This window comes from Marmota flaviventris, chromosome 6 (assembly GCF_047511675.1).
Source record: "Marmota flaviventris isolate mMarFla1 chromosome 6, mMarFla1.hap1, whole genome shotgun sequence".
In the NCBI taxonomy this organism is placed as follows: domain Eukaryota; kingdom Metazoa; phylum Chordata; class Mammalia; order Rodentia; family Sciuridae; genus Marmota; species Marmota flaviventris.
The window spans coordinates 52,334,399-52,356,070 of NC_092503.1; the positions used below are offsets into that span (position 1 = coordinate 52,334,399).

A 21,672-nucleotide genomic window follows, 5' to 3' on the forward strand; every position below is an offset into this window, starting at 1 on the left:
AAGTCTCCACTATAGTCATGGATTATTTGCCTGTTTGTTCTTTTAGTTCTATCAGTTTCAGTGTCATGTATTTCAAGGTTTCTGTATTAGGTGCATGCACATTGAGGATTATGTGTCATCTTGATACTTTTATCTTTGATAATATTCCTTCTGTTGAAGGAATATTTCTAATATTAATGTAGTTACCATGGCTTTCTTTTGATTAGCGTTAATATGTGTAACTATTTCCATTTTTTAACCTATGTCTTATGTTTTAAGTGGATTTCTTTTTTTTTTAACTTTTTTTAATATTTATTTTTTAGATGTAGATGGACACAATACAATGCCTTTATTTCTATATGGTGCTGAGAATTGAACCCGAGTCCCGCCCGAGCTAGGAGAGTGCTCTACCGCTGAGCCACAATCCCAGCCCTAAAGTAGTAGACTCTTACTGTTTAATTTAGTCTGATCATTTCTGCCTTTTAATTTAATTTGGATAGTTGGATCATTTACAGTTAATGTGATTATCGATAAATCTTGGACATTCCATAGTGTATACATACTTAAAATATAAATATATAAAATGATAACTATATAAAATCTTTGTCAATTAAGAAAAAGCAGATATGGTGGACATAGTAGTATATACTTGTAGTCCCAGATAATCAGGAGCATCAGTGGAACCCAAGTGTTCAAGACCAGCCTGGTTAATATAGTAAGATCCCGTCTCAAAAGAGAAATATTTAAATATTTTTAAAAGGTGGGGGGAAGCTTGGGTACAAGAGAAAGAACTAAATTCTTAATTAAAAAAAAAAACTAGGGCTGGGGTTGTGGCTCATGGGTAGCACACTTGCCTGGCACGTGTGAGGCACTGGGTTTGATTCTCAGCACCATGTAAAATAAATAAAGGACTATCAACAACTAAAAAAAATTTTTTTAATTTTAAAAAAAACTAAATTCTTTAAAAAAAAAGGAATACACCACTGAACCTGGAATTCTACTTGAAGGAATTTATCTGACAGATTAATTCATGCAAGGTAGTTTACTAGAACACTATTTATAATTTCTAAAGATTGAAAACATCCTAAATGGGCTGAGAATGTAGCTCAGTGGTGGAATACCTGTCTAGTATGCACGGCCCTGGGTTCAATTCCCAACACCACCACCCCAAAAGAAAACACATCCTAAATGACTTATAGAAGGTTACTGGTTACATAAATTATGGTAACCCATTCAGTAGACTGCTTTGTAACTACAAAAAACAAAATGAGCTTTCTATACTAGGATGGAATGCGCTCCAAAATAAGTAAGCATGATGAAGAATGGTGTATATGGTAAGCTACCATTGTATGGAGAAGAAGAGCATATCTGTATATACATTCGCCCAAACTATCTCTGTAAGGATATACAGAAAACCAATAATAGGATGCCTCTAGGGAAGAAGTTTCACTAAGAGGCTTCTCACTGTATATTCTCATGACTTTTTTTTTTTTTTTTTTTAGAGAGAGAGAATTTTTTAAGATTTATTTTTTAGTTTTTGGTGGACACAACATCTTTATTTTTACTTTTATGTGGTGCTGAGGATCGAACCCAGCACCCCACGCATGCCAGGCAAGCATGCTACCGCTTGAGCCACATTCCCAGCCCTATTCTCATAACTTTTTAAAATTTGTGCCATATGTAGATGTAAATTAATTTTTAAATTGTTGAAAATATGATTGATAACTTTTTTAATATTTATTTTTTAATTATAGGTGGACCCAATACCTTTGTTTTATTTTATGTGGTGCTGAGGATTGAACCATTGCCTCACGCATGCTAGGCCAGCACTCTACCACTGAGCCACAACCTCAGCCCCCATGATTGATTACTTTTGATAAAGCAGTATTAATTGAGGTAGGAGCAGAATTGGTAGTGCCAGAAGAGTAGTGAGTGGTAAAGAAGTAAAGATAATTCATTTTGTGTGCTTTCTTATCAAGGTTTTGGTATATGAATTCATTATATCCCAAGTCATATTTTGAATTTTTTATTAATTATATTTGAGAAGAGAGAACAGAAAGACATAAAAATGAAAGTTCATGATGGGAAAAAATGGTTACTGAGAGACATTTTCTTAATTTCATTATAGGTATATTTGCCCTGTGTTTTACAAACAAAAAAGAGGTATGTAGGTTACATGTATGAAACACTGGATCAAAAGGACCCAGTATTTGATGCAAAAGGAATAGAAACAGTTAGAAGAGATTCTTGCCCTGCTGTTTCTAAGGTAAGTTCTATCTGTGTAAAAAAATAAGTGGCTAAAGACTCTGATGAAAATATAAGTATACTTAAGCACACATTGAGGTGAAGGAACTATATCCTACATAACAATATATAACTCTATAGGAGGATACTATGTGAATTTTGAGATTTTCTTTCTAATTTTGTGTGTATGTGTATGTGTGTATGTGTGTGGCTTCTTCCCATATTTTATGTTTTATCAAAATTGTTGAAAAATGTAAATCGGGTACAGTGATATTGTGCCTATAGTTTTATCTACTCAAGAGACTGAAGTGGGACAATCAATCGTGAGCCCACGAATTTAAGTCTAGTCTGGGTAACATAGCAAGACCCCATCTCAAAAAGGAAAAAAAAAAAAGGCAACACAACATGAACTGGTAAGAGTTCTTGTCTATCACTTAGACATGATAGTAGGATGTATAGTCATATAATAGCTCCCAAAAAGTAGGGAGTGGGATGAAGAAGAGAAACTACCATAAATTTCATAACTAACACAGTCTATTCCAGTTTAACTGAAATTTCGTTTACTTTAGTTATCAATTATAAAATAAGCCAATTTAAGAACAGTGCTACTATAAATTACCTAAATTTCTCTACTATAATAATTTTCACCATAGTATTTTTTTCTTAGACTCCTTTAGCAAACCAAAAATAAGTAGCACAGATGGGAATTGCTCCCTCTATACTGAGTTTAATGAGATCATTAAAAGCCATATATAATATTATGTGAATTTGGGATATTACTATACAGTCATTTCTGTAAGAAATGCCATCAGATAACTCTTTCCCTGTCCACAGAGTTGTGCTTAAGCTAAATTGACAATTATATATTATATAATTACATATAGTTTATTGTATATTATATAAATACATATAGTTTCTGGGATTCAGAATAAAATATATAATTTTTCACCTGGAATTAACTTAGATTCAATCCACTACATAAATCCATTACATGTTGGCCATTTCCTCACAGAAATATTTCCAACAAAGAAAACTCTGTCACAATTATTTATCAGTACTATAAAAAGACAAAAGGCTGTTTTTCTCTTTCCACATTTTTATTGATGCATTATAGTTGTACATAATGATGAGATTTTTTGTTGTATATTTGTACATGCACATAATATACCAATGTAATTGGGCCAGTATCCCCCACACCATGTTCCCCCTCCCTCCTCAGACCTTTTACACTCTGGTCCATCGCCTACTGATTGATCTCCCACTGATTTTCAAGAGATCCAAACGCTTTTCATTTTTCCTCTCTAGTTCCCACATATGGGAGAGAACATACCACCCTTGACCTTCTGAGTTTGGTTTATTTTGCTTAACATAATAACCTTAAGTTCTGTTAGTTTTCCTATAAATGACACGATTTCATTTTTCTTTATGGCTGCATACAGCTCCATTTTGTGTGTGTGTGTGTGTGTGTGTGTGTGTGTGTGAGAGAGAGAGAGAGAGAGAGAGAGAGAGAGAGAGAGAGAGAGATTTACTTTATCTATTTATCCATTGATTTGACATCTAGGCTGGTTCCATAGTTTGGCCATTGTGAATTTTGCAGCTGTGAGCATGAGTATGCATGTATCACTGTAGTATGATGACTTTATATATAATTTTCAGGATGTATACCAAGGAGTGGTATAGCTGGGTCATACAGTGGCTGTATGCCTAGTCTTTTGAGAAACCTCCATACTGATTTCCATAGTGGTTGTACTAATGTACATTTCCACAAATAGTGTAAAAGTGGTTCTTTTTCTCCACATCTTTTCCAGCATTTATTATTGTTTGTATTCTTTGTGACTGCCATTCTGACTGGTGTGAGGTGAAATCCTTAATTGCTAAAGATGTTGAACATTTTTTCATGTATTTATTGGCCATTTGTGTTTCTGCTTTTGAGAAGTGTCTGATTAATTCATTTGCCCATTTATTAATTGAGTTATTTAGTTTTTGATGTAAATTTTTTGAGTTCTTTATATTTTTAGATATTAATCCTCTATCAGAAGAGTAGCTAACAAAGATTTTCTACTATTATGTGGGTTTTCTTTTCCATTCCTAATTGATTCCTTTGCTCAGCAGAAGCATTTTAATTTGATGCCATCTCATTTATTAACCCTTGGCATTTTTTTCCTGAGCTTTAGGGCTCCTATTGAGAAAGTTGTTGTCTGTGCCTCTATGCTGGAGTGTTAAATCCTCCATTTTCTTCTAGGACTTGCATAGTTTCTGTTCTAATTCCTAGGTGTTTGATCCATTTTGAGTTGATTTTTGTGCAGGGTGAGAGAGAAAGGTCTAGTCTCATTTTTCTGCATTTGAATAACCAGTTTTCCCATCATCATTTGTTTAAAAGGCTGTCTTTTTTCCAGTGTATGTTTTTACTTTTGTCAAGGATCAGATTACTGTAGATGTGTAATTTTCTGCGTATCTTCTATTATGTACCATTCGTCTATGTGTCTGTTTTTATGCCAGTACCATGCAGTTTTTGTTACTATAGCTTTGTAATATAATTTGAAGTCAGGTATTGTGATGCCTCCAGCATTGCTTCTTTGGCTTGGAATTGCTTTGGCTATTTTGGCTATATTGCTTGTGTTCCTACAAATGAATTTCAGGACTGTGTTTTCTAATTCTTTGAAGAATGCCATTTGTATTTTGATGGGGATTGCATTGAATCTGTGAATTGCTTTTGGTAGTATGGCATTTAATTCTGTTTATCCATGAACATGGGAAATCTTTCTATCTTCTGGGCTCTTAAATTTCTTTCTTCAATGTCCTATGGTAGAGGTCTTTCACCTCCTTGGTTAGATTTATTCTTAGGTTTGTTTGTTTTTCTTTTTGTGGTTTTTGTTGTTGTTGTTTGTTTGTTTATTTGTTTTGAGGCTATTGTGAATGGAATTGTTTTCCTGATTTTTTTCTCTGCAGATTTATCATTGGTATATATTTATGTTGTATGTTGATTTTGTAACCTTCTACTTTGTAAAATTGATTAGCTCTAGAAGTCTTCTGGTGAAGTTTTTTGATCTTCTAGGTACAGATCATATAATCTGCCAATGGTGATATTTTTGCTTCTTCCTTTTTAATTTTTATCCCTTTCATTTCTTTTTCTTGCTTAATAGCTCTGGCTAGAATTCTAGTACTATATTACATAGGAATGGTGAGAGTGGATTTTAAAAAAATTTTTTTCAATTTTTTTAAAGAAAATGTTTTCAGTTTTTCCATACTTACTACAGGGTTGGCTTTGGGTTTTTCACATATGACCTTTATCATGTTGAGATCGGTTCCTTCTATCCCTAGTTTCTTCAGTGTTTTTATCACTGAGTTTGGTCAAAGGCCTTCTCTGCATCTAGGTGAGATGACTAAGTGATTTTGTTCTTCTATCCCTAGTTTCTTCAGTGTTTTATCACTGAGTTTGGTTAAAGGCCCTTCTGCATCTATTGAGATGACTAAGTGATTTTGTCCTTAATTCTATTTATGTTTTGTGTGTATTACATTTATTGTTTTTTGTATATTAAACTTTCTTTACATCTCTGGAATAAAACCTAATTTTACAATCTTCTTAATATGTTGTTAAATACAACTTGTGAATATCTTACTAAGTATTTATACATTTAAGTTCATCAGGGATATTGGTCTGTAATTTTCCTTCCTTGACATTTCCTTATCAGGTTTGGGTACAAAGGTGATGCTGGCTTCATATTACTGATTTGGAAGTGTTCCATCCCTTTTTATTTCATGGAATCATTCAAGGAGTATTGGCATTAGTTGTTCCCTAAAGATCTGGTAGAATACAGCTGAGTATCCATCTGGTCCTGGTTCTTTCTTGGAAGGCTTTTTATTACTGCTTCTACCTCATTGCAGTTATTGATCCGCTTAGGTTTTCTATGTCCTCTTGATTCAGTTTTGGCAGATTATGCCTAGAAATGTATCCATTTCCTCAAGGTTTTCCAAATTTATTGGAATATAAGTTTTCTAAATAGTCCCTATGATCTGCTGGATTTCTTTAATATCTGTGATGATTTCTCCATTTTCATCTCAAGTTCATTACTTGTTGCATAAAGGAGAAATGACTATTAATTTTATTAAATTGTTCTATTTTTTTCTTTTGGTTAGTTTGGCTAAGCACTTGTCTTTTCAAAGAACCAGCTCTTTGTATTATCCATCCTTTATATTGTTTTTATTCTCAATTTCATTGATTTCAGCTCTGATCTTAATTTTTCCTTCTTTCATCTGGTTTTGGAATTCGTTATTCTTTTCAAGGACTTTGAGATGTATCAGTAGGTCGTTTATTTGGGATTTTTCTGATTTTTTTATGTAAGCACTCATAGCTATAAGCTTCCCTCCTAGAACTGCCTTCATAGTGTCCCAGAAGTTCTTGTGTGTTGTATCACTATTCTCATTTGAGAGGAATTATTTAATTCCTCTCCTGATTTCTTCTATCACCCATTCATTATTCAAAAGTATATTGTTCATTCTCCCTGTGTTTATATAGTTTCTGTAGGGTTTTGTGTCATGTTGATTTCTAAATTCATTCCATTATGATTTGATAAGATGTAAGGAATCATACTTTTTATACTGCTTTGTGGAGTATTTAAATAAGTTCAATAGTGCCAATTTAGCAGTTATGAATTGTTTTAGTTTCTACTTATCTTAGAAGGTTTTGTTTCCTTTTTTATTTTGAAGTAGAGCTTTGCTGGAAATAGCAGTCATGGTTGACAATTGTTTTCTTTCGGGACTTGAAACATCATTCTAAGCCCTTCTGGCATTTAGAGTTTGTACTGAGAAATCAGAAATGATTCTGAATGACTTACCTTTAAATATGACCTGATGTTTTTCTCTTTAGGCTTTTAAAATTCTATCCTTGCTTTGTATGCAATGCATTTTAATCATAATGTGTCATGGAGAAGGTCTTTCTTGATTTTGTCTGTTTGGGGTTCTGCATACCTCCTGTGTATGTATATCCATGTCATTCTCAAGGTTCGGAAATTTTTCTGTTATTATTTCCCTGAAGAGGTTATCCATTCCATTTACCTGCATCTCACAACCCTCCTCGGTTCCAATGATTCTTAAATTTCGTCTCTGAATGTTGTCCCAGAGTTCTTGGATACGTACTTCTTTTCCTTAATGCTGTCTGAAAGTTCAAGGATGGCCACTTTGACTTCTAGCTCTGAGATTCTGTCTTCAGCTTGGTCTACTGAGACTTTCACCTGAACATTTTATTTGATTTACTGTTTATTTCAATTTCAAGGTTTCTGTTTGTGTCTTTTTGAATATTTCTATATCCTTCTTGAATTTCTCATGCATAATCCTGACTTACTTCCTCAGTTCACTCAGTTATTTTTCTGTGTTCTCTTGGAATTCATTGATTATTTTTAGTTATTCTTTTTTTCTGGATTTTTTATCTGACACTTCATCCACTTCAATATTTGGGATGTCAGTTGCTGGTTAACTGTGAACTTTAGGAGATGCCCTGTTACCTTGTTTTTTCATATATCTATGTCCCTGTGTTGGTTTTTTTGTATATGTTGGAATAGATTTCTCTTCTGCTCTTATGTGCCTATTTAGAGCACAACCTTCAATTGCCAAAATGTTCTAGAGTGATTTTGATTAAGACCCCTTCATAATTGTTTGTTATCCACAGAAAAAGCTGATTCTTAATTGACTGCTTGGTGATATTTAAATTTCTTTTTGTCCTATCTGTAATAAATAAAAATCTATATATAAGATAATGTCCAGTTTCTTATGCCTAGAGTGCTGTATTTAAGAAAAATTTAAATCCCTCATCACATAGCCAGTTTTTCTTCTGGATATCATTCCAACATGATTTTTCTCAAACTATATTATATTCTGTTTTTAGAAATAGCAAGCTATAGAAAGTTTCCAAAATATTTTCTAATTTCTGATAATTTTGATTATCCAATCACTGTGAAGTTATTTAAGTAGATCAGCAGTAATCCCAGTAGTTTTATAATGAAATTATAACAGCAGTGATGAAGATTCTGGGGAATATTGTATATTCACACGCATATCTCTTTTATTTTAAGATACTCGAGCGTTCCCTGAAGCTGCTATTTGAAACAAGAGATATAAGTCTAATTAAACAGTATGTTCAGCGACAATGTATAAAACTTCTGGAAGGAAAGGCCAGCATACAAGATTTTATCTTTGCCAAGGAATACAGAGGAAGTTTTTCTTATAAACCTGGAGCTTGTGTGCCAGCCCTTGAACTTACAAGGTAATGATGGACACAGTATCACAGCCCCTGGTACTAGCCAGTATATTCCTGGAGGGAGTCGTCACAGGCTTAGAGTAAATGAAAAGACATCTAATCTACAGGCACTGGCACAGACAGTTGTTTCTCCACCTTACTGCATGAAGCCTCACCTATGCTCCCTTACATTTTGTAAGATCTGAAGAACTTTTCTTCTGGGCTTTCCTTAGGAAACTAAATGCAGTAAATTGTGATCCAATATATTTGTTTTTCCCATGTGAAAATCACTAGGCAGTCCTTAATATTGATCTGTCAAAGCATTTATATAGAATCATTCTGGAATCAAATTGTTTAGCTAAATTTTCTCTTAATTTTTCATTGTTAGGTTTATGGTAGTTTATTCTTAGAATCATATTATTCTCCAGGTAGCAATGATATACAGAATAAGTTTTACACATCTATAGCAAAGTTCTCAAAGAAGTAGTAACTCATAATTTAAAAGTACATCTTGTAGATTTCTCTTGGTTTCCTTGCTTCATTCTAACTTAATGTGCTAGACAGATACCTTATATGACAGTCTTTGAGTGTGTATTTTATTTGGATTTGAATAGGAAAATGCTCACTTATGACCGGCGCTCTGAGCCTCGAGTTGGGGAGCGAGTGCCATATGTCATTATTTATGGGACCCCTGGAGTACCACTTATCCAGCTGGTAAGGCGCCCAGCAGAAGTCCTACAGGATCCAACTCTGAGACTGAATGCCATTTACTATATCACCAAGCAAATCCTTCCACCCCTGGCAAGAATCTTCTCACTTATTGGTATTGATGTCTTCAGCTGGTATCATGAATTACCAAGAGTAAGTTTACTAAATAGTATGTGCTATAACTACTTCACTTCACATTTTCAGTAGAACTAAAGATTTTATTTATGTGCTGATGAAAAAAAAAGTTGATATTTAAGATAGATCCTAACCTGGTAAAGATGCCATACCTTTCTGGTTTCCAAAAAGAAAAATTTTTTAAATTCTCATTAAATACATTCCTAACTTCTATCAGGTTGCCCAAATTACAGAAGTATCAAAAATTATTACTCAAGAATTTCAGTGGTAATCATTTAATCACAAAATAATGCAGAGCAAACCAACTAATAATAAAGAACAAAAATTAATTCAAAATAGATATTAAAAGATGTATAGGATATAGTATCTAGACATAGTCCTGAATAAGCCAGAAGAAAGAAATGTTAAAATAGCATTACACTAAAGTAAAATATGTAGAGTGGAATCTCAGCACAAGGAGCTTTGCTTCATTCTTCTGACTTAGTTAACTCAATAGAAACATGAAGGAGTGATAAGTGAGTCTGTAAGAATCTGGGACACATTTTCCTGGACAGTAGTATTTTTTTTATCTCTTGGTAAGAATTCACTTCAGATCTACTTGATCATTTGCTATCATCTCAGACTATGGAAGGCAGATAGTATTTAGGCAAACTGATGAAAAAAAAGTTGATATTTAAGTTATATTTACTTCTTAGTAAACACTTTTAAAGGAAAGGGAAAGTATAACTTAGGAAACTGGGTTTGAATCTGTGTTTCTGAGAGTTTATGCTGACTGACATCTATAATACTACACCCTGGCTTAGGGCCAGGAAACTGATTTATTGTTGTTGTTACAGTTTTTCATTTTATCACCAGCAAGAATGTGAAATCAATAGCATATGTAAGAATCTAATCTGATAATTTATGCAAAGTAATTTATAAGATGCCAAGAAAATATGCGAAGGGTATGATATTATTTTATTGTAAAGAGACCTCTGAAACCAGTATTAACTTTAAATGAAGAATTCTTAGGTGACTTGTGTTTTATTAAATTTGAAACGTTCCAGGTTTACTTTTGCTTCAGCTTTGGACCCTACTGCCTAACACGTTGTTTTACTCTTCCATTTTGTTTGTTTCCATGTGCAGCATGAAACAGAATCCACTCTCAATTTGGATCTTTTCCATTGTCCTCTATAATCTACAGTGCCCTGTATAATTATAATCTTGTACATTTGTGTATATCAGCCAAAAAAACTGAGTGGCTGGAAACTAATTTTTTTCCTCAGTGGAAAAAAACAATGTATTTGATATGAAGATGTAAGCTCTACTGGGTACAGTGGCACATGCCTATAAACCCAGTGGCTCAGGAGGCTGAGGCAGGAATATCTCAAGTTCAAAGTTCAGCAACTCAGCGAGGACCTAAACAACTTAGTGAGACCCTGTCTCAAAGTAAAGTATAAAAAAGGGCTGGGGATGTGGCTCAGTGGTTAAAAGCCCTTGAGTTCAATCCCTGGTATCAAAAAAGAAAAAAGATGTAAGCTCCATGACAGTGTGGGTTTGTTAATTTCTCTAACCCCAGTGTCCAGGATAACACCTGGCAGGTGGTAGCTACTCAGCATTTGTTGAATGAATAAGTGAATAAAATAATGCCTGAGTATATCTGTAATTAGCATGAGAATAGCAGGTCTGCTGTGAAGCTGGCTCAGACTTATTTCTGAACTGATGATATTGTAGATCCAGAAAGCCACCACCTCTTCTCGAAGTGAACCTGAAGGGCGGAAAGGCACTATTTCACAATATTTCACTACTTTACATTGTCCTGTGTGCGATGACCTGACTCAGCACGGCATCTGTAGTAAATGTCGGAGCCAACCTCAGCACGTTGCCGTCATCCTCAACCAAGAAATCCGAGAGCTGGAACGCCAACAGGAGCAACTTGTAAAGGTATGGCCTTATTCACTGGACACAGAATTCCAAGCAATCTGATTCTTCTGGGAAATACCATCAACTCTTGAATTATAGTATGAGATATGAAACTGGAATAAAAAGTAAATGATATACTTCTCAATCTAGTTCATATCATTAAACTAAACTATTAAAAATGAATTAGTTTGTTGGGCTGGGGTTCTGGCTCAGTGGCAGAACACTTGCCTAGCATGTGTGACGCACTGGGTTTAGTTCTGAGCACTGCATGTAAATAAATAAAATAAAGGTCCATTGACAACTAAAAAAAATATATTTTAAAAGAATGATTTAGTTTGTTTTATAATTTATTTTTGTTCTTTTTGGAATAGTGTATTGTGCTTATTAAAGCCTAGAACTACAATGGCCATCTACCCAGTTTCTTTCATAATAGTATTAAAGCAATAATAAGAAAAGTTTCAATTACTCTATCAACACTTGCCTTTCTTATAATAATCCAGTAATCTTAGAAAATTACTAATAAACTTGGAAAGTTTATAATTCGGAGAGTCCAGACAGAACATTTATATTAAAATAAATAATTAACATAACTGAGTTTTCCTGCCAGAGATTGTTCTAAACACTCTTCTAGATGAATAAAACTGACACAGAGAGGTTGAGTAATTTGCATATTACACTGCTGAGTGATTGAACTGGGAGTAAGCCACAAAATGCAAAGATGAGAATTAATAAAATTTCAAATTTGGGGATTCTAACAGAAATAAACAAAAAATATCTCTTGAAAATAAAATCCAAACAAAACTTGTTTCTGTGTTTCTATTTCCCCTTACCTCTCCACATTGCCCCCTCTCTGGGTAAAATTAAAAGTCCTTAGCTTTATTTATAAGTCTTTCTCCATTCTGACCTTTCCTGCTACTTCTGTCACCAGTTCTTGTCATTTTCCCTGTCATACTCTACCCTCTACCTCTTTTATACTGAACTTTTTTTAGATTGATGATATATCTTAATCTCTTCCTTCTGGCCTTTAAACACCCTTTTCCCTCTGCCAGGAATGTTTTTCTTATCCCCTGCTAATCATCAGAGAAGAATCAGTTTAAACACCTAGACCAGATGAAGCCTTCCCTACAGTAGGTAGTTGCCATAACCTCCTCTGCTTTACTGTAATTATGTATGTGTCTGTCTTCAGTAACAGCAAATGAGTCAGTGGGGACAAGCCCTGCCTTCTCTCACTGTTGAACTAGCTGTGCCACTGTGAGATTCCAACCCCTGGTGGTGGTCTGAAAATAATTATTGAACAAATGAACAATTTTTTGCTTAATGCCTAATTAAAGAAGCAATATATCACTACAGTTATTACCAACCAACTTTCAACCATTTTTGTATTAGTTTTGTGATTCTAGTCAGTACAATTACTGAAGTCACTGGGTACTCCTAGCTTCTCTTTATTTTGTAGTCTGCTGTCCTATAGCAGCAACCCACTCAGAAAATTCCCTTGTTGGATCCTAGCGTGATACACTAACAGAGCAGGAACTTCAGACCTCTACAGAGGTCACATTCTGAGTGTTCTCTTCCTGGACCTTTTTATCTTCTGCCCTCAGAGACAATCACCATACAATTACCTTTCACTATTAGTTCTTGTTTCTTATAAAAATACAGTTTAAAGAAATGATGCTGTCATCTTTCACATATATTAAAACTTTAGGTATTTTTTTAAAACAGTAGTTTCACACACTAATATGTAGAAATTTTCATAAATCAGAAATTATGGAATATGTAATAAGAAACGGAAACATAAACAACAGATTTTGATAACATCTTTCTCAGTTCAAGACCAACCAAGTGATCACAAATAAACAAAACTATGGAAGATCTAAACAACATCATAGGTAATCCTTATGATTATATGTGGAACTCTGTAACTCAAAATTATACAGCACTTCTATAGAATATTTTTAAGTTGACTATATCTTAGTCTGTAAGGAAAGACTAAACAAGGGGTTGGGGGCAGGAAAGGGAAAGGAGAGGTACATCTACAATTAAAATTTTTTTAAAGACTAAATAAACTTCAAAAAGTTGAAATATTAGAACTGGCATTTTTTAGGGAGCTGGGGATATAGCTCAGTTGGTAGAGTGCTTGCCTCGCATGCACAAGACCCTGGGTTCAATCCCCAGCACCACAAAAAAAGGGGGAAAAAAAGAAAGAAAGAAATGGCATTTTTATCAACACAATGCTATAAAACTAGCAATTAATTATAAACTCAGAAATCAAAATGATTTCTCCACTTGAAAACTTTTAACACTTCCTGTTAAACACTAGATTTGTGATTCTAGTCAGTACAATTACTGAAGTCACTGGGTATATAATGAAAACACTACCTATCAGATTCTAGATAGCTATAGTAGATCTCAGAAAAATTACCACCTTTAAACATTTTTAATAATAGTCATGAAAATAAATGCATTAAGCATCTAAAGATTTTGAGGGGGAAAATAAGGCCAAAGGATAACAGAAAGAATGAATCTATAAAAATTAAAGGAAATATTTTTTTAAATGTGTGCCTTCTTCTGAGCTAAAACATATATGCCCAGGTTGTGTTATTTAAAGTTTTAAGTATAAGCCTGAATCAAGCTATAATGCTCAGGATTTAAATCAACCAGTAAAGGGTCTTGAAACTAAACGTTTAAATTAAATTTAGTAGAGTAATTCTATCCTGGATTATTTATCAGACAAACACAGAAAGTTCTTAAATATTTATCAGTTTATGCCGGCATCTTAGTGTAGCCATAGTACATACAACTATAGTATAGAAATTCTATATGAGGGAATAGACTTGAGTTTTTTGGCAGAGATCTAATACAGTGAAAGGCTTCCTAGAATAATAGCCTACTCAGTCTCCATAGAGCATACTAAAACATGTTTCTAAGAAATTGGCTTATATCAATAACAACTTAATATCACATACACCAACCAGCATATTCAGAAAAATGTGCTCATCAGTTAACTAGAAAATAATGGGTCAAGAAACAAAAACTCATTGCCCTGTGAGCCATCTCTAATTAGAACCCCTTTAATAAATATCAGAGAATTCATTATAGCATATTTAAATTTTCTCTCCTAAAACACATTCTAAAAGAGTTGCTGCTATTTAAATCCCCCTGTTTTTTGAAATGGGGTCTTGGTATGTATTCCAGCTGGCCTTGAACTCCTCAGTCCAAGGCATTTATCCTCTTACCTTAGCCTCCCAAGGAGTTAGAACTACAGATGTATACCACCCGCCAGCTTTTAGGTTTCCTTTTTTTTTTTTTTTTTTTAATTATTTGAATATATTTTATTTTCTTGACCCTTAAGAGTTCCCACTAGTATTCTTTTTCCTTTTTGGTATTTTTCATATTTTATAATCTTTTTAAAAGTATACGTAACTTGAGACTTTAAATATTATAAAATCTGATCATCATATAAAACATGATAATGCTTCTTTTTTAAAAAGGTTGCACCATGATATATTTTTTCCTTAAAATTGTATATCAGAATGACAAAAAGCCTAGAAAAGTATAGCTTTTTAGGTTTCCCTGCCCAGAGATTCTAATTCATTGTTATGGAGTGAGGCTCAGTCATTAGTTAATATTTTTAAGTTCTTTTAAGTTCATTGTTAGCCAGGGCTAACAACTACTGGTCTAGACTACTTTAAAATTCACATGATTTGACTTTTTCATATTGGTGTCTCCTGAAATAAGAAAATGGATAAAGGACAAGTCTGTACAATTTGGGGGGTGTTTATACTTCACTTAAGAAACATTCTTTGGTATTTGGGTAGTATATTGTGTGGATTTTTTCTTAATTGATACATAATGTACATATTTATGTAGTACAGTGTAATCAACACATGGATACAATGTGTGATGATGAAATCAGCCTTTCTTTATGTTGGGAACTTTCAAACACCTCTCCTCTAGCTACTTTGAGATACATGATAACTTGTTCATCACCCCAATATGTTAAAGAACTGATTCCTCCTCTAACTATAATTTGATACTTGTTATGCAACCTCTTTGTCCCCCTCCCCTTCCTATCCTCTCATGACCACTATTCTACTCTTTGCTTCTATGCAATCAACATTTTTAGCTTCTCCATGCTAATGAAAATACGCAGTATTTGTCTTTCTGTGCCTGCTTTATTTTGCTTAACATGATGTTCTCCTATCCCATCCACATTGCTGCAAATGACAGGATTTCCTTTTTATGGCTGAATAATATTCCATGTACATATACATTTTCTTTTTCCATTCATCTGTTAATGAGCACCTCAGTTGATTCTATATCTTGGCTATTGTAAATAGTGCTATAATAAACATGGTAGTAGGTGTCTCTTTGCTATAGTGATTTCATGTCCTTTGGATATATACCCAGTTATGGAATTGCTGGGTGATAAGACAGTTTTATTTTCTAGTTTTTTAAGGAACCTCCATACTACTTTCCATTGTGGCTATATTAATTTACATTCCCACCCAGAGTGTATGAGAGCTCCCCTTTCTCTGCTTCCTCTCCAGGATTCATTACTTTTTTTTTTTTTTTTAATAATAGCCATTGTAATTGGGGAAAGAAATATTTCACTGTGGTTTTGATTTGCATTTCCTTGATGGTTAATAATGTTAATCTTTTTTTCATATGCCTGTTGGCCATTTGTATGTCTTCATTTGAGAAATGTCTATTTAGGTCTGTTGCCTGTCTTTTAATCAGGTTATTTGTGGGTTTTGCTCTTAAGTTTTGGAGTTCCTTCTGTATTCTGGATCTCAATTCCTTGTCAGATAGTTTGCTAATATTTTCTCCCATTCTACTGATTGTCTCTTCATTCTGTTGAGTGTTTCCTTTGCTGTACAGAAGCTTCTTAGTTTGATATAATCATATTTGTCTATTATTGCATTTGTTGCCCATGCTTTTGAAGTATTATCCCCCCCAAAAAAAATTGCCCATACTGATGTCTTTGAAGTGTTTTCTTCTAGTAGTTTCCTAGTTTCAGGTCTGACATTTAGGTCTTTGATCCATTTTTGAGGTGATTTTTGTATATGGTGAGACATGAGTCATTCTGCATATGGATATCCAGTTTTCCCAGCACCATTTATTGAAGAGACTATCAATTCTCCAATGTATGTTCTTGGCACCTTTGTTGAAAATCAGTCGGCTGTAAGTACATAGATTTATTTCTGGATTCTCTATTCTGTCCCATTGGTCTGTGTGTCAGTTTTTATGCCCGTACTATGCTTTTTGGGTTACTTTACCTTTGTATTCAAGCATTGTAATGCCTCCAGTTTTTTTCTTTTTTCTCAGGATTGCTTTAGCTATTTGGGGTCTTTCATGGTTCTATGTGAATTTTAGGAGTGTTTTTTCAATTTCTGTGAAGAATATCATTGATATTGGGGGGACGGGGATTACATTGAATATGTAGATTGCTTTAGGTAGTTATGGGCATTTTAACCAATTATTCCAGCACATGAATATGAGATTTTTTTTCATTTGTTTTGTCATCTTTAATTTCTTCAGTATTTTATAATTTTTATTATAGAGATCTTTCACTTCTTTAAATTTATTGAAGAGTGGAAGTGTTTGTATTTTGGTTTTATTTTTGTTGCTATTGTGAATACAATTACCATCTTGATTTCCAAATTTATTATTGGTATGTAGAAATGCTGTGGATTTTTTTTTAATCCTGCATCTTTACTGAATTTATTTATCAGTTCTAACAGTTTTTTCGTGGAGTCTTTAGATTTTTTTGTATTTAAGATCATGCTATCTACCGAAAGGGACATCTTTCCAATTTCCAATGCCCTTATCTCATTCCCTAATTGCTCTACGATGTTGAATAAGAATGGTGAAAGTGGACATCCTTGTCTTGTTCCATGTCTTAGAAGAAATGCTTTCAGCTTTTTTTTCCCCCTCGCCTTAAGTTTTGATATGTTGTGTTTTTATTTTTAAGAAACTTTTTACTTTCACTTTTGATTTCTTCATTGACCCATAAGTTTTTCAGGAATGTGTTATTTAATTTCCATGCATTTCTAAAGTTCTTCTTCTTGATTTATAGTTTTATTCTATTGTGATCAGAAAAGATACATATGATTTTGGTTTTTCAATTTGTCAAGATTTGCTTTGTGGCCTGACATGTGATCAGCCCTGGACAAAATGTTCAGTGTGCCAATGAGATAAATATATTCTTTAGCTCTTGGATGAAATGTTCTGTAAATGTCTGTTAGATGCATTTGGTCTATATAGTATAGTATAAGTACAATTTTTCTTTTTTTGGTCCATTGATGAAAATTGGGTACTAAAGTCTGCAACTATTATTATATTAGAGTCTATGCCTTTGTATGCTCCAGTGTTGGTTACATATATATTGTAATTGTTATACCTGTTTGATTGCTTTATATAATGACTTTCATTGCCTCTTTTTATAGTTTAATCTGATAAGTAAAATTACTTATGCTTATTCTTTGTTCCCATTGGTATGAATTATCTTTTTCCATCCCTTCACTTTCAGTCTGTGCATCTTTATCAGTGAAGTGGATTTCTTTTAGGCAACATATAGTTGAGTCTTGTTTTTTATCCAGTAAGTCTATATCTTTTAATTGGAGCATTCAATTCATTTACAATCAAGGCTATTATTGATAGGAAAGAACTTACTCTTTATCATTTTATTTACTGTTTTTGGGTTGATCTGTATATTCTTTATTCCTTTCTTCCTCTCATTGTCTTTGTGTTTTGGTGGTTTTATCTACTGAAGATATTATTTTCTCTCTTTTCTGTTTTACTAGTGAGCTCTATACTTTTATATATTTACGCTATCTTTTCACTTCTAGATGTAGGACTTCCTTAAGTACTTCTTGTTAGGTTGGTCTGGTGGTAATGAATTCTCTCAGCTTTTATTTGTCTGAGAAAGACTTCATTTCTGAAGGATAGCTTTGCTGGGTCTAGTATTCTCAGTTGGAAAAGTTTTTTCTTTCAGGACTTGGAACATACCATCCCATTCTCTTCTGGTATGTAAAGTTCCTACTGAGAAATCTACTTAGTCTAATCAGGATGTGTGACTCGATCCTTTTTGGTGCTCTTATATTTTCTGTTTCTAAGTTTGGATGATTCGTCTATAGTATTCCTTGGGGAGGACCCTTTTGGGTTAAATCTATTTGTGGACTTTTGAGCTTCCTGGATCTCTACACTCCCAAGATTTAGGAAGTTTTGAGCTTTTATGTCTTTATTAAATAGTGTTTGAATGCCTTTTTCCATCTCTTGTCTTGCAGTACTTAAAATGCAAATATTTGTTTGCTTAATTGTGTTCCATAAGTTTCCTAGGCTTCCTCCTCTTTTCCCTCCTCCTCCTTTCCCAATCCCACTCCTCCTCATCCCCCTGACTGACTTATTTCATAAGATCCATCTTCAAGTTAAGAAATTCTTCTGCTTGCTCTTGTCTGTTTTTGAAGCTCTTAATTGTATTTTTTTTTTAATTTCAGTTCAGCTCCAAGATTTATTTCTGTTTGGTCCTTTTATATGATTCTTTCCCTAGTAAATATCTCTTTCACATCATTTACTGATTTTATAATTTCATTGAATTATCTGTTTTCTCTTGCAATCTGCTGAGTTTTCTTTTCCTTTTCAGGCATTTTGTAGATTTAATGCTGTTCTTTGGGGTCTATTAGTGGAGAACTGTTGTGTTCTTTTGGAGGTGTTTTATTAGCTTGCTTTTTCATACTTCTTTTGTCCCTATCTTGATATTTATATATCTGGTGAAACTCTGCTAGTTTTGTATAGTGGTTTAATAGTGAAAGACTTTCTCCTGGAGGTGCACCCTAGGATGTAGGCTCAGTCCAATAGGTTAGGTTGACTTTGCTTCTGGATGGGTGTGGTATTTGTAGTCTCCTAATAGCTTTCTTAGCCATAATCAGTATTAGTAATGCCTGAAAGTATCTCAGGAGCCTAGGCTGTAGGGGTTTTTGAGTCTGATCCACGTGTAGGCATGCAGCTCTCCTAGGCCAGGCAGATTTGGTGATGGTTCCAGGCTCTGTAGTCTGTGGGCAGGTGTGAGTCACCCAGCTATTTCCCTGAGGCAGACAGGACCATACCTCTAGCTTAAGTGGAGTGCACAGAGCTGCAGGAACTGGCCACCCAAATCTTTCCACAGCTGGAAACATGTGGGTCTGCCCTGTGCAGCAGCAATTTGGATGAGAAGGGCCTAAGTGAACTGGATTTCTTCAGTAGTGTGAACTCCCTAGAAGCTCTCTAAACTAGGTTCCAGGCCTGCAGGAACTGTGGGCACCTCCTTTTTATCTTTTCTCCATGTTGGGAAGGTCCATACTGATCCCTGTAAGGGAGATGGGGTGGTAAATGAAAGGTTCTTTGTTCCCTTCTTTATATAAGCCATCTTGAGTCTCCATGTTTTTCTACATCTCTGCCACATGCCTACCATACTCTACTGTTTGCAGTCCAACACTCTGGTTGAACAGTTTTTTTGTTCTTTGTGAGAGGGAAGGGGCACCAGCTACCTCTAGTCAGCCATCTTGCTGGATGTTGCCAATCTACATGTTTTTTAATATAATAGAATTATATTAAATGAAACATGATCTCAGGAATTAAATGAATTCATAAGAGAATTTTGTGTTCTGTTTTTTATGAAATGATATCCTGTAGAAATGTCTTACTCCTAGGGTAGGCTAGGCTTCTGAGAGAGAAAACTAATAAGCTTTCTGTAATGTATTACATGTTTTACATTTGCCAGTAATCTGTGGTGGGTCAGAAAGGAGGGATTATAAAAATTTGGTATTTACAAATATACATAGAAATATTCCTATTGTTTTATGTATTTCTCTTATGCTTTCAGATATGCAAGAACTGTACAAGTTCCTTTGACCGACATATCCCATGTGTTTCTCTGAACTGCCCAGTACTTTTCAAACTCTCCCGAGTAAATAGAGAATTATCCAAGGCACCGTATCTTCGGCAGTTACTAGACCAGTTTTAAATTGTCAGTATCACAGAATTCCAGGTGCTATTCTGTTCAGTGTTTACCACTATACTGTTGTGCATGGTGCTTTCTCAACTTCCATCAAGTCAAGGATGTTCATTTTCTGTTTTCTGAAGACTATGAAGACTTTTATGCTAACTGAATTAAAAATTACGTGTTGATCTCTAAATAGCTCACTTCTTACAATGTACAAATTCCTCATTCTTTCACCTTTAACATTATTTTATAATGCAGGTGTTGGATTTGCTCCAGTATGTGTACCATCTTTTAAAGCATTTGAGTAGATCATGTTTACTTCCCTGTGGAAGGAACACTGAAAGCCTCTCAAAGAAAAAACATTTGTGTGTTTTCCTTGAACTGTCTATATCAAGACGTGTTAGAGATATCCATTCACTTTATAATTTTGACTGCAAAATATTTTGTAAATACACTTTTTTACTTTTCAAACAACTGAGTAAAATAATGTGCAATGAATTTTATACAAATGATTTTGAAGTTGTTTGGTATATTTCCTCTAGGTTTTGCTTGACTCAAAGTAGATTTGTTATTTTGATCAAACTGTGCAAACAATAGTACCATGTGTAGCATTTTGAAACATCATTTTCTAAAAATCGCTGTCTTGCTTTAGCTATTAATGGGGCATTGTGAGGAACTGTGCAAAGACATTTTTGTTACAAACCTGTGGGCCTGTTGCAATACTTTAAAAATGAAAAATTTTATTCCATTTTTGCTTGTTTTGTATAGACATTTCTATTGCTTCTAAATATGCTTAAAATATTTTCTTTTCTTATGTACTGTACAGTTAATCTTATTTGCCACCATCTTGAACACAAAATGTGTATTTAGAATATTTGTATAACTGTATAAAATGAAAAAGGAATTATGTGGTCAGTGCATTGTTTTTTTAAACTGGAAATCATTGTTTTAAGAGTTAATAATGGAAACCATATTAAAATTGAATAAAATATGAAATATGGAAGTGTGGCTTTTATCTTGCTATAAATGAAATTATCAGTTACATATATTACCCTATGCTTTCCTGAATTTCAATGAGGTCAATGAAACTCATTCTTTTTTTTTGTTTGTTTTTGCTTGACATCTAATTTTTTTGTTGTTCTTTTCAGTTATACATGTAGTAGAATCTATTTTGATTACATAAGCATAGACAATATCTTTCATAGATCCTGATTGAACAGTCTAGGAAAAATTTAGCACTTGCCCTTTTAGAAAAGCATGTACTGGTTGGTAGATCTTCAGGGTTTACTTCATTTGGACACAATGATTTAATCTTGAGGCCAGACTTTGCTGATGGAAAGCAAAAACTACATTATTAACTTTTTAAGAGTTTTAATGCCAATTTCTAACATATGCCAGTTTTTTCCAATAGGAAAAAAAAGTTCTTAACATAGGTTGCTCATTTGCTTACTCATCAGAAATGCAATGTGTATGTCCAACGTCTGGTATGATT

General features: G+C 33.8%; 1 protein-coding gene across 4 annotated transcripts in view; it reads left to right on the forward strand.

The window, feature by feature from the left end:
* The window catches only part of Rev3l (REV3 like, DNA directed polymerase zeta catalytic subunit), a 185,109-nt gene extending 163,933 nt beyond the window's left edge, over positions 1 to 21,176 (forward strand). For 3 of the 4 annotated variants that reach the window (XM_027928308.3, XM_071613117.1, XM_071613118.1), the window contains 5 exons: positions 2,108 to 2,245; positions 8,292 to 8,482; positions 9,070 to 9,316; positions 11,012 to 11,221; positions 20,061 to 21,176. In XM_027928308.3, the coding sequence (XP_027784109.2) occupies positions 2,108 to 2,245; positions 8,292 to 8,482; positions 9,070 to 9,316; positions 11,012 to 11,221; positions 20,061 to 20,201 (927 nt within the window). In that variant the 3' untranslated portion in view covers positions 20,202 to 21,176. Of the gene's footprint in view, positions 1 to 2,107; positions 2,246 to 8,291; positions 8,483 to 9,069; positions 9,317 to 11,011; positions 11,222 to 16,250; positions 16,382 to 20,060 lie in introns of all 4 variants that reach the window. The other variant, XR_011707713.1, reaches the window with a different exon arrangement.
* The last annotated feature ends 496 nt before the right edge of the window (positions 21,177 to 21,672 follow it).